The 13,931-nt window shown below is 52.4% G+C and overlaps 1 protein-coding gene across 1 annotated transcript in view; it reads right to left on the reverse strand.

Annotated features, from left to right (window-relative positions):
* The window catches only part of LOC140403018 (DNA-directed RNA polymerase III subunit RPC3-like), a 232,156-nt gene that overhangs the window by 155,941 nt on the left and 62,284 nt on the right, over positions 1 to 13,931 (reverse strand). Inside the window, 3 exon segments of the mRNA XM_072490671.1 lie at positions 2,055 to 2,135; positions 10,722 to 10,814; positions 13,778 to 13,882. Coding sequence (XP_072346772.1) covers positions 2,055 to 2,135; positions 10,722 to 10,814; positions 13,778 to 13,882 — 279 coding nt within the window.

The raw sequence follows: 13,931 nt of genomic DNA on the forward strand, positions 1-13,931 counted from the left end.
GTCAGTGTGTAAATACATCTCCCCATCCCGGGTCAGTGTGTAAATACATCTCCCCATCCCGGGTCAGTGTGTAAATACACCCTCCCCACCCCGGGTCAGTGTGTAAATACACCTCCCCATCCCGGGTCAGTGTGTAAATACACACTCCCCACCCCGGGTCAGTGTGTAAATACATCTCCCCATCCCGGGTCAGTGTGTAAATACATCTCCCCATCCCGGGTCAGTGTGTAAATACACCCTCCCCACCCCGGGTCAGAGTGTAAATACACCCTCCCCATCCCGGGTCAGTGTGTAAATACACACTCCCCACCCCGGGTCAGTGTGTAAATACACCCTCCCCACCCCGGGTCAGTGTGTAAATACACCCTCCCCATCCCGGGTCAGTGTGTAAATACACCCTCCCCATCCCGGGTCAGAGTGTAAATACACCCTCCCCATCCCGGGTCAGAGTGTAAATACACCTCCCCATCCCGGGTCAGTGTGTAAATACATCCTCGCCATCCCGGGTCAGAGTGTAAATACATCTCCCCATCCCGGGTCAGAGTGTAAATACACCCTCCCCATCCCGGGTCAGTGTGTAAATACATCTCCCCATCCCGGGTCAGTGTGTAAATACACCCTCCCCACCCCGGGTCAGTGTGTAAATACACCCTCCCCATCCCGGGTCAGTGTGTAAATACATCTCCCCATCCCGGGTCAGAGTGTAAATACACCCTCCCCATCCCGGGTCAGAGTGTAAATACACCCTCCCCATCCCGGGTCAGAGTGTAAATACACCTCCCCATCCCGGGTCAGTGTGTAAATACACCTCCCCATCCCGGATCAGTGTGTAAATACACCTCCCTCATCCCGGGTCAGTGTATAAATACACCTTCCCCATGCTGGGTCAGTGTGTAAATACAACTCCCCATCCCGGGTCAGTGTGTAAATACACCTCCCACCCCGGGCCAGTGTGTAAATACACCTCCCCACCCCGGGTCAGTGTGTAAATACACCTCCCATCCCGGGCCAGTGTGTAAATACACCCTCCCCACCCCGGGTCAGTGTGTAAATACACCTCCCCACCCCGGGTCAATGTGTAAATACACACTCCCATTCCGGGTCAGTGTGTAAATACACCTCCCCTCATCCCGGGTCAGTGTGTGAATACACCTCCACATCCCGGGTCAGAGTGTAAATACACCCTCCCCATCCCGGGTCAGTGTGTAAATACACCTCCCAATCCCGGGTCAGTGTGTAAATACACCTTCCCATCCCATGTCAGAGTGTAAATACACCCTCCCCATCCCGGGTCAGTGTGTAAATACACCTCACCCATCCTGGGTCAGTGTGTAAATACACGCTCCCCATCCCGGGTCAGGGTGTAAATACATCTCCTCCATCACGGGTCAGTGTGTAAATACAACCCCATCCCGGGTCAGTGTGTAAATACACACTCCCATCCCGGGTCAGTGTGTAAATACACCTCCCCATCCCGGGTCAGTGTGTAAATACACCTCCCCATCCCGGGTCAGTGTGTAAATACACCCCCCCCATCCCGGGTCAGTGTGTAAATACGCCTCCCCCAGCCCGGGTCAGTGTGTCAATACACCTGCCCATCCCGGGTCAGTGTGTAAATACACCCCCATCCCGGGTCAGTGTGTAAATACACCCTCCCCATCCCGGGTCAGTGTGTAAATACACCTCCCCATCCAGGGTCAGTGTGTAAATACACCCTCCCCATCCCGGGTCAGTGTGTAAATACACCCTCCCCATCCCGGGTCAGTGTGTAAATACACCTCCCCCATCCCGGTTCAGTGTGTAAATACACCTCCCCATCCCGGGTCAGTGTGTAGATACACCCCCCATCCCGGGTCAGTGTGAAAATACACCTCCCCATCCCGGGTCAGTGTGTAAATACACCCCCCCATCCCGGGTCAGTGTGTAAATACACCCCCCATCCCGGGTCAGTGTGTCGATACACCCCCCATCCCGGGTCAGTGTGTAGATACACCCCCCATCCCTGGTCAGTGTGTAGATACACAAGTATAAAGACAAATGTACAAAATACCCACTGGGTCATCGCTGAGGAGGGTGAGATACTGGTCCAGTACTTGTTTGGAGAGATTGTATCCAGCTGGAATTGCTCGGAAAATCTAACCGGGAGAAGAGTAACAGGGACGAATTATTCAGAATGTAGACATACCATGTGTCTTACCATGTGTCTAAATTACTCCGGGAATGTTTAATCAGGGCAGTGTAGAGGGTGCTTTACTCTGTATCTAACCCCGTGCTGTTCCTGTCCTGGGAGTGTTTGATTGGGACAGTGCAGAGGGAGCTTTACTCTGTATCTAACCCCGTGCTGTACCTGTCCTGGGAGTGTTTGATGGGGACAGTTTAGAGGGAGCTTTACTCTGTATCTAACCCCGTGCTGTACCTGTCCTGGGAGTGTTTGATGGGGACAGTGTAGAGGGAGCTTTACTCTATATCTAACCCCGTGCTGTACCTGTCCTGGGAGTGTTTGATGGGGACAGTGTGGAGGGAGCTTTACTCTGTATCTAACCCCGTGCTGTACCTGTCCTGGGAGTGTTTGATGGGGACAGTGTGGAGGGTGCTTTACTCTGTATCTAACCCTGTGCTGTACCTGTCCTGGGAGTGTTTGGTGGGGACAGTGTAGAGGGAGCTTTACTCTGTATCTAACCCCGTGCTGTACCTGTCCTGGGAGTGTTTGATGGGGACAGTGTAGAGGGAGCTTTACTCTGTATCTAACCCCTTGCTGTACCTCTCCTGGGAGTGTTTGATGGGGACAGTGTGGAGGGAGCTTTACTCTGTATCTAACCCCGTGCTGTACCTGTCCTGGGAGTGTTTGATGAGGACGATGGAGAGGGAGATTTACTCTGTATCTAACCCCGTGCTGTACCTGTCCTGGGAGTGTTTGATGGGGACAGTGTAGAGGGAGCTTTACTCTGTATCTAACCCCGTGCTGTACCTGTCCTGGGAGTGTTTGATGGGGACAGTGTAGAGGGAACTTTACTCTGTATCTAACCCCGTGCTGTACCCGTCCTGGGAGTGTTTGATGGGGACAGTGTAGAGGGAGCTTTACTCTGTATCTAACCCCGTGCTGTACCTGTCCTGGGAGTGTTTGATGGGGACAGTGTAGAGGGAGCTTCACTCTGTATCTAACCCCGTGCTGTACCTGTCCTGGGAGTGTTTGATGGGGACAGTGTAGAGGGAGCTTCACTTTGTATCTAACCCCGTGCTGTACCTGTCCTGGGAGTGTTTGATGGGGACAGTGTAGAGGGAGCTTTACACTGTATCTAACCCCGTGCTGTACCTGTCCTGGGAGTGTTTGATGGGGACAGTGTCGAGGGAGATTTACTCTGTATCTAACCCCGTGCTGTACCTGTCCTGGGAGTGTTTGATGGGGACAGTGTAGAGGGAGCTTCACTCTGTATCTAACCCCGTGCTGTACCTGTCCTGGGAGTGTTTGATGGGGACAGTGTAGAGGGAGCTTCACTCTGTATCTGACCCCGTGCTGTACCTGTCCTGGGAGTGTTTGATGGGGACAGTGTAGAGGGAGCTTTACTCTGTATCTAACCCCGTGCTGTACCTGTCCTGGGAGTGTTTGATGGGGACAGTGTAGAGGGAGCTTTACTCTGTATCTAACCCCGTGCTGTACCTGTCCTGGGAGTGTTTGATGGGGACAGTGTAGAGGGAGCTTTACTCTGTATCTAACCCCGTGCTGTACCTGTCCTGGGAGTGTTTGATGGGGACAGTGTAGAGGGAGCTTTACTCTGTATCTAACCCCGTGCTGTACCTGTCCTGGGAGTGTTTGATGGGGACAGTGTAGAGGGAGCTTTACTCTGTATCTAACCCCATGCTGTACCTGTCCTGGGAGTGTTTGATGGGGACAGTGTAGAGGGAGCTTTACTCTGTATCTAACCCCGTGCTGTACCTGTCCTGGGAGTGTTTGATGGGGACAGTGTAGAGGGAGCTTTACTCTGTATCTAACCCCGTGCTGTACCTGTCCTGGGAGTGTTTGATGGGGACAGTGTAGAGCGAGCTTTACTCTGTATCTAACCCCGTGCTGTACCTGTCCTGGGAGTGTTTGATGGGGACAGTGTAGAGGGAGCTTTACTCTGTATCTAACCCCGTGCTGTACCTGTCCTGGGAGTGTTTGATGGGGACAGTGTAGAGCGAGCTTTACTCTGTATCTAACCCCGTGCTGTACATGTCCTGGGAGTGTTTGATGGGGACAGTGTAGAGGGAGCTTTACTCTGTATCTAACCCCATGCTGTACCTGTCCTGGGAGTGTTTGATGGGGACAGTGTAGAGGGAGCTTCACTCTGTATCTAACCCCGTGCTGTACCTGTCCTAGGAGTGTTTGATGGGGACAGTGTAGAGGGAGCTTTACTCTGTATCTAACCCCGTGCTGTACCTGTCCTGGGAGTGTTTGATGGGGACAGTGTAGAGCGAGCTTTACTCTGTATCTAACCCCGTGCTGTACCTGTCCTGGGAGTGTTTGATGGGGACAGTGTAGAGGGAGCTTTACTCTGTATCTAACCCCGTGCAGTACCTGTCCTGGGAGTGTTTGATGGGGACCGTGGAGAGGGAGCTTTACTCTGTATCTAACCCCGTGCTGTACCTGCCCTGGGAGTGTTTGATGGGGACAGTGTAGAGGGAGCTTTACTCTGTATCTAACCCCGTGCTGTACCTGTCCTGGGAGTGTTTGATGGGGACAGTGTAGAGGGAGCTTTACTCTGTATCTAACCCCGTGCTGTACCTGTCCTGGGAGTGTTTGATGGGTACAGTGTAGAGGGAGCTTTACTCTGTATCTAACCCCGTGCTGTACCTGTCCTGGGAGTGTTTGATGGGGACAGTGTGGAGGGTGCTTTACTCTGTATCTAACCCTGTGCTGTACCTGTCCTGGGAGTGTTTGGTGGGGACAGTGTAGAGGGAGCTTTACTCTGTATCTAACCCCGTGCTGTACCTGTCCTGGGAGTGTTTGATGGGGACAGTGTAGAGGGAGCTTTACTCTGTATCTAACCCCGTGCTGTACCTCTCCTGGGAGTGTTTGATGGGGACAGTGTGGAGGGAGCTTTACACTGTATCTAACCCCATGCTGTACCTGTCCTGGGAGTGTTTGATGAGGACGATGGAGAGGGAGATTTACTCTGTATCTAACCCCGTGCTGTACCTGTCCTGGGAGTGTTTGATGGGGACATTGTAGAAGGAGCTTTACTCTGTATCTAACCCCGTGCTGTACCTGTCCTGGGAGTGTTTGATGGGGACAGTGTAGAGGGAACTTTACTCTGTATCTAACCCCGTGCTGTACCCGTCCTGGGAGTGTTTGATGGGGACAGTGTAGAGGGAGCTTTACTCTGAATCTAACCCCGTGCTGTACCTGTCCTGGGAGTGATTGATGGGGACAGTGTAGAGGGAGCTTCACTCTGTATCTAACCCCGTGCTGTTCCTGTCCTGGGAGTGTTTGATGGGGACAGTGTAGAGGGAGCTTCACTCTGTATCTAACCCCGTGCTGTACCTGTCCTGGGAGTGTTTGATGGGGACAGTGTAGAGGGAGCTTTACACTGTATCTAACCCCGTGCTGTACCTGTCCTGGGAGTGTTTGATGGGGACAGTGTCGAGGGAGATTTACTCTGTATCTAACCCCGTGCTGTACCTGTCCTGGGAGTGTTTGATGGGGACAGTGTAGAGGGAGCTTCACTCTGTATCTAACCCCGTGCTGTACCTGTCCTGGGAGTGTTTGATGGGGACAGTGTAGAGGGAGCTTCACTCTGTATCTAACCCCGTGCTGTACCTGTCCTGGGAGTGTTTGATGGGGACAGTGTAGAGGGAGCTTCACTCTGTATCTAACCCCGTGCTGTACCTGTCCTGGGAGTGTTTGATGGGGACAGTGTAGAGGGAGCTTTACTCTGTGTCTAACCCAGTGCTGTACCTGTCCTGGGAGTGTTTGATTGGGACAGTGTAGAGGGAGCTTTACTCTGTATCTAACCCCGTGCTGTACCTGTCCTGGGAGTGTTTGATGGGGACAGTGTAGAGGGAGCTTTACTCTGTATCTAACCCCGTGCTGTACCTGTCCTGGGAGTGTTTGATGGGGACAGTGTAGAGGGAGCTTTACTCTGTATCTAACCCCGTGCTGTACCTGTCCTGGGAGTGTTTGATGGGGACAGTGTAGAGGGAGCTTTACTCTGTATCTAACCCCATGCTGTACCTGTCCTGGGAGTGTTTGATGGGGACAGTGTAGAGGGAGCTTTACTCTGTATCTAACCCCGTGCTGTACCTGTCCTGGGAGTGTTTGATGGGGACAGTGTAGAGGGAGCTTTACTCTGTATCTAACCCCGTGCTGTACCTGTCCTGGGAGTGTTTGATGGGGACAGTGTAGAGCGAGCTTTACTCTGTATCTAACCCCGTGCTGTACCTGTCCTGGGAGTGTTTGATGGGGACAGTGTAGAGGGAGCTTTACTCTGTATCTAACCCCGTGCTGTACCTGTCCTGGGAGTGTTTGATGGGGACAGTGTAGAGGGAGCTTTACTCTGTATCTAACCCCATGCTGTACCTGTCCTGGGAGTGTTTGATGGGGGCTGTGTAGAGGGAGCTTTACTCTGTATCTAACCCCGTGCTGTACCTGTCCTGGGAGTGTTTGATGGGGACAGTGTAGAGGGAGCTTTACTCTGTATCTAACCCCGTGCTGTACCTGTCCTGGGAGTGTTTGATGGGGACAGTGTAGAGCGAGCTTTACTCTGTATCTAACCCCGTGCTGTACCTGTCCTGGGAGTGTTTGATGGGGACAGTGTAGAGGGAGCTTTACTCTGTATCTAACCCCGTGCTGTACCTGTCCTGGGAGTGTTTGATGGGGACCGTGGAGAGGGAGCTTTACTCTGTATCTAACCCCGTGCTGTACCTGCCCTGGGAGTGTTTGATGAGGACGGTGGAGAGGGAGATTTACTCTGTATCTAACCCCGTGCTGTACCTGTCCTGGGAGTGTTTGATGGGGACAGTGTAGAGGGAGCTTTACTCTGTATCTAACACCGTGCTGTACCTGTCCTGGGAGTGTTTGATGGGGACAGTGTAGAGGGAACTTTACTCTGTATCTAACCCCGTGCTGTACCCGTCCTGGGAGTGTTTGATGGGGACAGTGTAGAGGGAGCTTTACTCTGTATCTAACCCCGTGCTGTACCTGTCCTGGGAGTGTTTGATGGGGACAGTGTAGAGGGAGCTTCACTCTGTATCTAACCCCGTGCTGTACCTGTCCTGGGATTGTTTGATGGGGACAGTGTAGAGGGAGCTTCACTCTGTATCTAACCCCGTGCTGTACCTGTCCTGGGAGTGTTTGATGGGGACAGTGTAGAGGGAGCTTTACACTGTATCTAACCCCGTGCTGTACCTGTCCTGGGAGTGTTTGATGGGGACAGTATCGAGGGAGATTTACTCTGTATCTAACCCCGTGCTGTACCTGTCCTGGGAGTGTTTGATGGGGACAGTGTAGAGGGAGCTTTACTCTGTATCTAACCCCATGCTGTACCTGTCCTGGGAGTGTTTGATGGGGACAGTGTAGAGGGAGCTTCACTCTGTATCTAACCCCGTGCTGTACCTGTCCTGGGAGTGTTTGATGGGGACAGTGTAGAGGGAGCTTTACTCTGTATCTAACCCCGTGCTGTACCTGTCCTGGGAGTGTTTGATGGGGACAGTGTAGAGCGAGCTTTACTCTGTATCTAACCCCGTGCTGTACCTGTCCTGGGAGTGTTTGATGGGGACAGTGTAGAGGGAGCTTTACTCTGTATCTAACCCCGTGCTGTACCTGTCCTGGGAGTGTTTGATGGGGACCGTGGAGAGGGAGCTTTACTCTGTATCTAACCCCGTGCTGTACCTGCCCTGGGAGTGTTTGATGAGGACGGTGGAGAGGGAGATTTACTCTGTATCTAACCCCGTGCTGTACCTGTCCTGGGAGTGTTTGATGGGGACAGTGTAGAGGGAGCTTTACTCTGTATCTAACCCCGTGCTGTACCTGTCCTGGGAGTGTTTGATGGGGACAGTGTAGAGGGAACTTTACTCTGTATCTAACCCCGTGCTGTACCCGTCCTGGGAGTGTTTGATGGGGACAGTGTAGAGGGAGCTTTACTCTGTATCTAACCCCGTGCTGTACCTGTCCTGGGAGTGTTTGATGGGGACAGTGTAGAGGGAGCTTCACTCTGTATCTAACCCCGTGCTGTACCTGTCCTGGGAGTGTTTGATGGGGACAGTGTAGAGGGAGCTTCACTCTGTATCTAACCCCGTGCTGTACCTGTCCTGGGAGTGTTTGATGGGGACAGTGTAGAGGGAGCTTTACACTGTATCTAACCCCGTGCTGTACCTGTCCTGGGAGTGTTTGATGGGGACAGTATCGAGGGAGATTTACTCTGTATCTAACCCCGTGCTGTACCTGTCCTGGGAGGGTTTGATGGGGACAGTGTAGAGGGAGCTTCACTCTGTATCTAACCCCGTGCTGAACCTGTCCTGGGAGTGTTTGATGGGGACAGTGTAGAGGGAGCTTCACTCTGTATCTAACCCCGTGCTGTACCTGTCTTGGGAGTGTTTGATGGGGACAGTGTCGAGGGAGATTTACTCTGTATCTAACCCCGTGCTGTACCTGTCCTGGGAGTGTTTGATGGGGACAGTGCAGAGGGAGCTTTACTCTGTATCTAACCCCGTGCTGTACCTGTCCTGGGAGTGTTGGATGGGGCCAGTGTAGAGGGAGCTTTACTCTGTATCTAACCCCGTGCTGTACCTGTGCTGGGAGTGTTTGATGGGGACAGTGTAGAGGGAGCTTTACTCTGTATCAAACCCTGTGCTGTGCCTGTCCTGGGAGTGTTTGATGGGGACAGTGTAGAGGGAGCTTTACTCTGTATCTAACCCCGCACTGTACCTGTCCTGGGAGTGTTTGATGGGGACAGTGCAGAGGGAGCTTTACTCTGTATCTAACCCCGTGCTGTACCTGTCCTGGGAGTGTTTAATGGGGACAGTGTAGAGGGAGATTTACTCTGTATCTAACCCCGTGCTGTACCTGTCCTGGGAGTGTTTGATGGGGACAGTGTAGAGGGAGCTTTACTCTGTATCTAACCCCGTGCTGTACCTGTCCTGGGAGTGTTTGATGGGGACAGTGTAGAGGGAGCTTTACTCTGTATCTAACCCTGTGCTGTACCTGTCCTGGGAGTGTTTGATGGGGACAGTGTAGAGGGAGCTTTACTCTGTATCTAACCCCGTGCTGTACCTGTCCTGGGAGTGTTTGATGGGGACAGTGTAGAGGGAGCTTTACTCTGTATCTAACCCTGTGCTGTACCCGTCCTGGGAGTGTTTGATGGGGACAGTGTAGTGGGAGCTTTACTCTGTATCTAACCCCGTGCTGTACCTGTCCTGGGAGTGTTTGATGGGGACAGTGCAGAGGGAGCTTTACTCTGTATCTAACCCCGTGCTGTACCTGTCCTGGGAGTTTTTGATGAGGACAGTGCAGAGGGAGCTTTACTCTGTATCTAACCCCGTGCTGTACCTGTCCTGGGAGTGTTTGATGGGGACAGTGTAGAGGGAGCTTTACTCTGTATCTAACCCCGTGCTGTACCTGTCCTGGGAGTGTTTGATGGGGACTGTGTAGAGGGAGCTTTACTCTGTATCTAACCCCGTGCTGTACCTGTCCTGGGAGTGTTTGATGGGGACAGTGTGGAGGGAGCTTTACTCTGTATCTAACCCCGTGCTGTACCTGTCCTGGGAGTGTTTGATGGGGACAGTGTAGAGGGAGCTTTACTCTGTATCTAACCCCGTGCTGTACCTGTCCTGGGAGTGTTTGATGGGGACAGTGTAGAGGGAGCTTTACTCTGTATCTAACCCTGTGCTGTACCTGTCCTGGGAGTGTTTGATGGGGACAGTGTAGAGGGAGCTTTACTCTGTATCTAACCCCGTGCTGTCCCTGTCCTGGGAGTGTTTGATGGGGACAGTGTAGAGGGAGCTTTACTCTGTATCTAACCCCGTGCTGTACCTGTCCTGGGAGTGTTTGATGGGGACAGTGTAGAGGGAGCTTTACTCTGTATCTAACCCCGTGCTGTACCTGTCCTGGGAGTGTTTGATGGGGACAGTGTAGAGGGAGCTTTACTCTGTATCTAACTCCGTGCTGTACCTGTCCTGGGAGTGTTTGATGGGGACAGTGTAGAGGGAGCTTTACTCTGTATCTAACCCCGTGCTGTACCTGTCCTGGGAGTGTTTGATGGGGACAGTGTAGAGGGAGCTTTACTCTGTATCTAACCCCGTGCTGTACCTGTCCTGGGAGTGTTTGATGGGGACAGTGTAGAGGGAGCTTTACTCTGTATCTAACCCCGTGCTGTACCTGTCCTGGGAGTGTTTGATGGGGACAGTGTAGAGGGAGCTTTACTCTGTATCTAACCCCGTGCTGTACCTGTCCTGGGAGTGTTTGATGGGGACAGTGTAGAGGGAGCTTTACTCTGTATCTAACCCCGTGCTGTACCTGTCCTGGGAGTGTTTGATGGGGACAGTGTCGAGGGAGCTTTACTCTGTATCTAACCCCGTGCTGTACCTGTCCTGGGAGTGTTTGATGGGGACAGTGTAGAGGAACCCACCCTCTGACCCAGTTTAGTGGGGCAGGGTGGTGCTTTGTTTACCCTACTGCCAGTTTCCAGCCAATCACTGTGACAAACCTGTCTGGCACATGTTGCCCGCTGACGATTGACGTTTCTCACCTCGTTGGATGAAAGCGGCTGTGTGTGGGAGGAGCTGGAAGATGTGGTGACCTCACTCATTCTGAGCATTGTCCGTACAATCTCGCTGCAGGTCTGTGAGCACAGGGAATTAAAGAGCAATCATCTTCCGTTCCTCATTCCCCCCCACCCCGCCCCCATCGCACATGCCTCTGCAACAACAATATTCATCACCGCGACGCCCCCGCAGTCAAACAGCCTGACAGTACTCGGAGTGGGAGGGATGTCATTTGGAGGAACGGCTGGTGTGGAATTCCTTCTCCAGTGGGAATGTGCTCTTTCGCGAAGGGCAGGGAGCATGGGGAGCAGACTGCATGCTCACAGTTACCCTGCCTGCAACACCTCTCTATTTCACACTCTGCCCCTCGGATGGAGATGCGGTCAGCGGAGGATAGCTCGCCCACCCTGCCCGTCTTGAGCGATTGTGCTGAGCGGGAGAAATTCTGCCAGGTCCCCAAAGGCAGCAAATGAGGAACTGGGAGTGGGATTGGTCCAATTCACCATACGCTGTACACGGTGACGCGAGGACACGCCGCAGCTCTCTCTGAAAGGCAACCACTGAAGCCACAGGCACTGAGAACTAATAAATTTACAGTACCCAATTCATTCTCTCCAATTAAGGCGCAATTTCACGTGGCCAATCCACCTACCCTGCACATCTTTGGGTTGTGGGGGTGAGACCCACGCAGACACGGGGAGAATGTGCCAACTCCACACGGACTGTGGCCCGGAGCCGGGATCGAACCTGGGACCTCGGCACCGTGAGGCAGCAGTGCTAACCCACTGTGCCACCCACTCACTGAGAACTAATGCCAAAGACACACCACAGGGAATCTGTCCCCAAGCTACAGAACAACAATAATATGTATTTATCTGATACCTTTCTCATAGGAAAGGTGCCATGGTGCTTTCCCAGAGCTTTATAAGCAACATCGAACTACCGAGATAATAGGAACAGGTGAGAAAAGGCGTGGTCAATGCGGTGGGTTTTATGAAGGGTCGGAGGAGGAATGAGGGAGAGAGGGAGAGAGAGAGAGAGAGAAAGAAAGAGAGAGGGAGACAGGGAGAGACAGAGAGAGGGAGAGAGAGGAGAGAGTGGGAAGAGAGGAGAGTGAGGGGAAAGAGGGGAGAGAGGGGAGAGAGAGGGAGGGAGAAAGGGAGAGAAAAAGAGAGCGAGAGGGAGGGAGCGAGAGAGAGAGAGAGGAGAGAGAGAGGGAGGAAGGTTGAAGGAGGGAATTCTAGACCCCAGGCTGCACCTGCAGCAAGTCAGAATGAGAGGACCACAGAGATCTCGTACGAGATTCGGAGGAGAAAGGCCACTGGGCCCCTCGTACCTGCTGCACCATTCAACAAGATCGAGGCCGATCGGACTGTAACCTAACTCTGCATTCCCGCCGACCCTGCTGACCTTTCACCTCCTTCGCCCGTCAAGAATGTATCTTTCTCCGCCTTGGAAAATATGCAAAGGCTCTGCTTCCGTTGCCTGTGGGGGAAGACAGTTCCGGAGACTCTCGGGGCTCCAAGAGAAAGTTCTCTTCATTTCAGAGGGCTTTGGTTGTTCGGGAAGATTACGGAGGTGGGGAGGGATTATAGAACAAGCACGAGAATTTTCAAATACTTCACCGTTAAGACACGGGCCGTAGAGTCTTGTATGATTTGGAGTTGGGGACCAAGGGCAATGTGTCCAAGTTTGCAGACGACACTAAGATGAGTGGTAAGGCAAAAAGTGCAGAGGATACTGGAAGTCTGCAGAGGGATTTGGACGGGCTAAGTGAATGGGCTAGGGTCTGGAAGATGGAATACAATGTTGACAAATGTGAGGTTATCCATTTTGGGAGGAATAACAGCAAAAGGGATTATTATTTAAATGATAAAATATTAAAACATGCTGCTGTGCAGAGAGACCTGGGTGTGCTAGTGCATGAGTCGCAAAAAGTTGGTTTACAGGTGATTAAGAAGGTGAATGGAATTTTGTCCTTCATTGCGAGAGGGATGGAGTTTAAGACTAGGGAGGTTATGCTGCAATTGTATAAGGTGTTAGTGAGGCCACACCTGGAGTATTGTGTTCAGTTTTGGTCTCCTTACCCGAGAAAGGACGTACTGGCACTGGAGGGTGTGCAGAGGAGATTCACTAGGTTAATCCCAGAGCTGAAGGGGTTGGATTACGAGGAGAGGTTGAGTAGACTGGAACTGTACTCGTTGGAATTTAGAAGGATGAGGGGGGATCTTATAGAAACATATAAGTTTATGAAGGGAATAGATAGGATAGATGCGGGCAGGTTGTTTCCACTGGCGGGTGAAAGCAGAACTAGGGGGCATAGCCTCAAAATAAGGGGAAGTAGATTTAGGACTGAGTTTAGGAGGAACTTCTTCACCCAAAGGGTTGTGAATCTATGGAATTCCTTGCCCAGTGAAGCAGTAGAGGCTCCTTCATTAAATGTTTTTAAGATAAAGATAGATAGTTTTTTGAAGAATAAAGGGATTAAGGGTTATGGACTTCGTGCCGGATAGTGGAGCTGAGTCCACAAAAGATCAGCCATGATCTCATTGAATGGCGGAGCAGGCTCGAGGGGCCAGATGGCCGACTCCTGCTCCTAGTTCTTAAGTTCTTATGATCTCAAGTCACACAGGGTCGGATGTCGGGAGACCAGCCAGGAATATGCCGGAACAGTCAAGCTGAACAATAAACCTTGTCTAGGACATCAGTGACATCCACCATCACAAGGATCTCGATGTGAATTAGGGACAAAGCCTGATTTCAGTCCGCGCTCCGCTGACAGCACAACCCCGATTCTCGATTTCCGCACCCCCCCCTCTGGCAGCAGCCTGCCTGTGAATCTACAGAGATCCCCACGGTATAACACCCAGATCCTCCTCCCACACATACTCTCCCCCCCCCTTTCCCGAGCCCGAGGGGACGCTGTCCTACGCACAACGTGACATCCGAAGTGACATTGCCCCAAGGGAGGAGAGATACAGACACAGGAGGCGAAGGCCCCGAACGTCAAAAGGCGTGCCCCCCCCCCCCCCCCAGATACCTGGTCAAGCTTGCTTCCAACTGCAGCCACGATCACCTGGTCCCTGAAGTGCTGGTGAAAACGCTCAAAATTCACCTGCCAGTAAATACCATCGTCGGGGGCGAGCTGCCGTAAACAGAATGACAGAATTGTTAGAGGCCATTCAGCCCACGGA

This window comes from Scyliorhinus torazame, chromosome 26, assembly GCF_047496885.1.
Source record: "Scyliorhinus torazame isolate Kashiwa2021f chromosome 26, sScyTor2.1, whole genome shotgun sequence".
Taxonomy (NCBI): domain Eukaryota; kingdom Metazoa; phylum Chordata; class Chondrichthyes; order Carcharhiniformes; family Scyliorhinidae; genus Scyliorhinus; species Scyliorhinus torazame.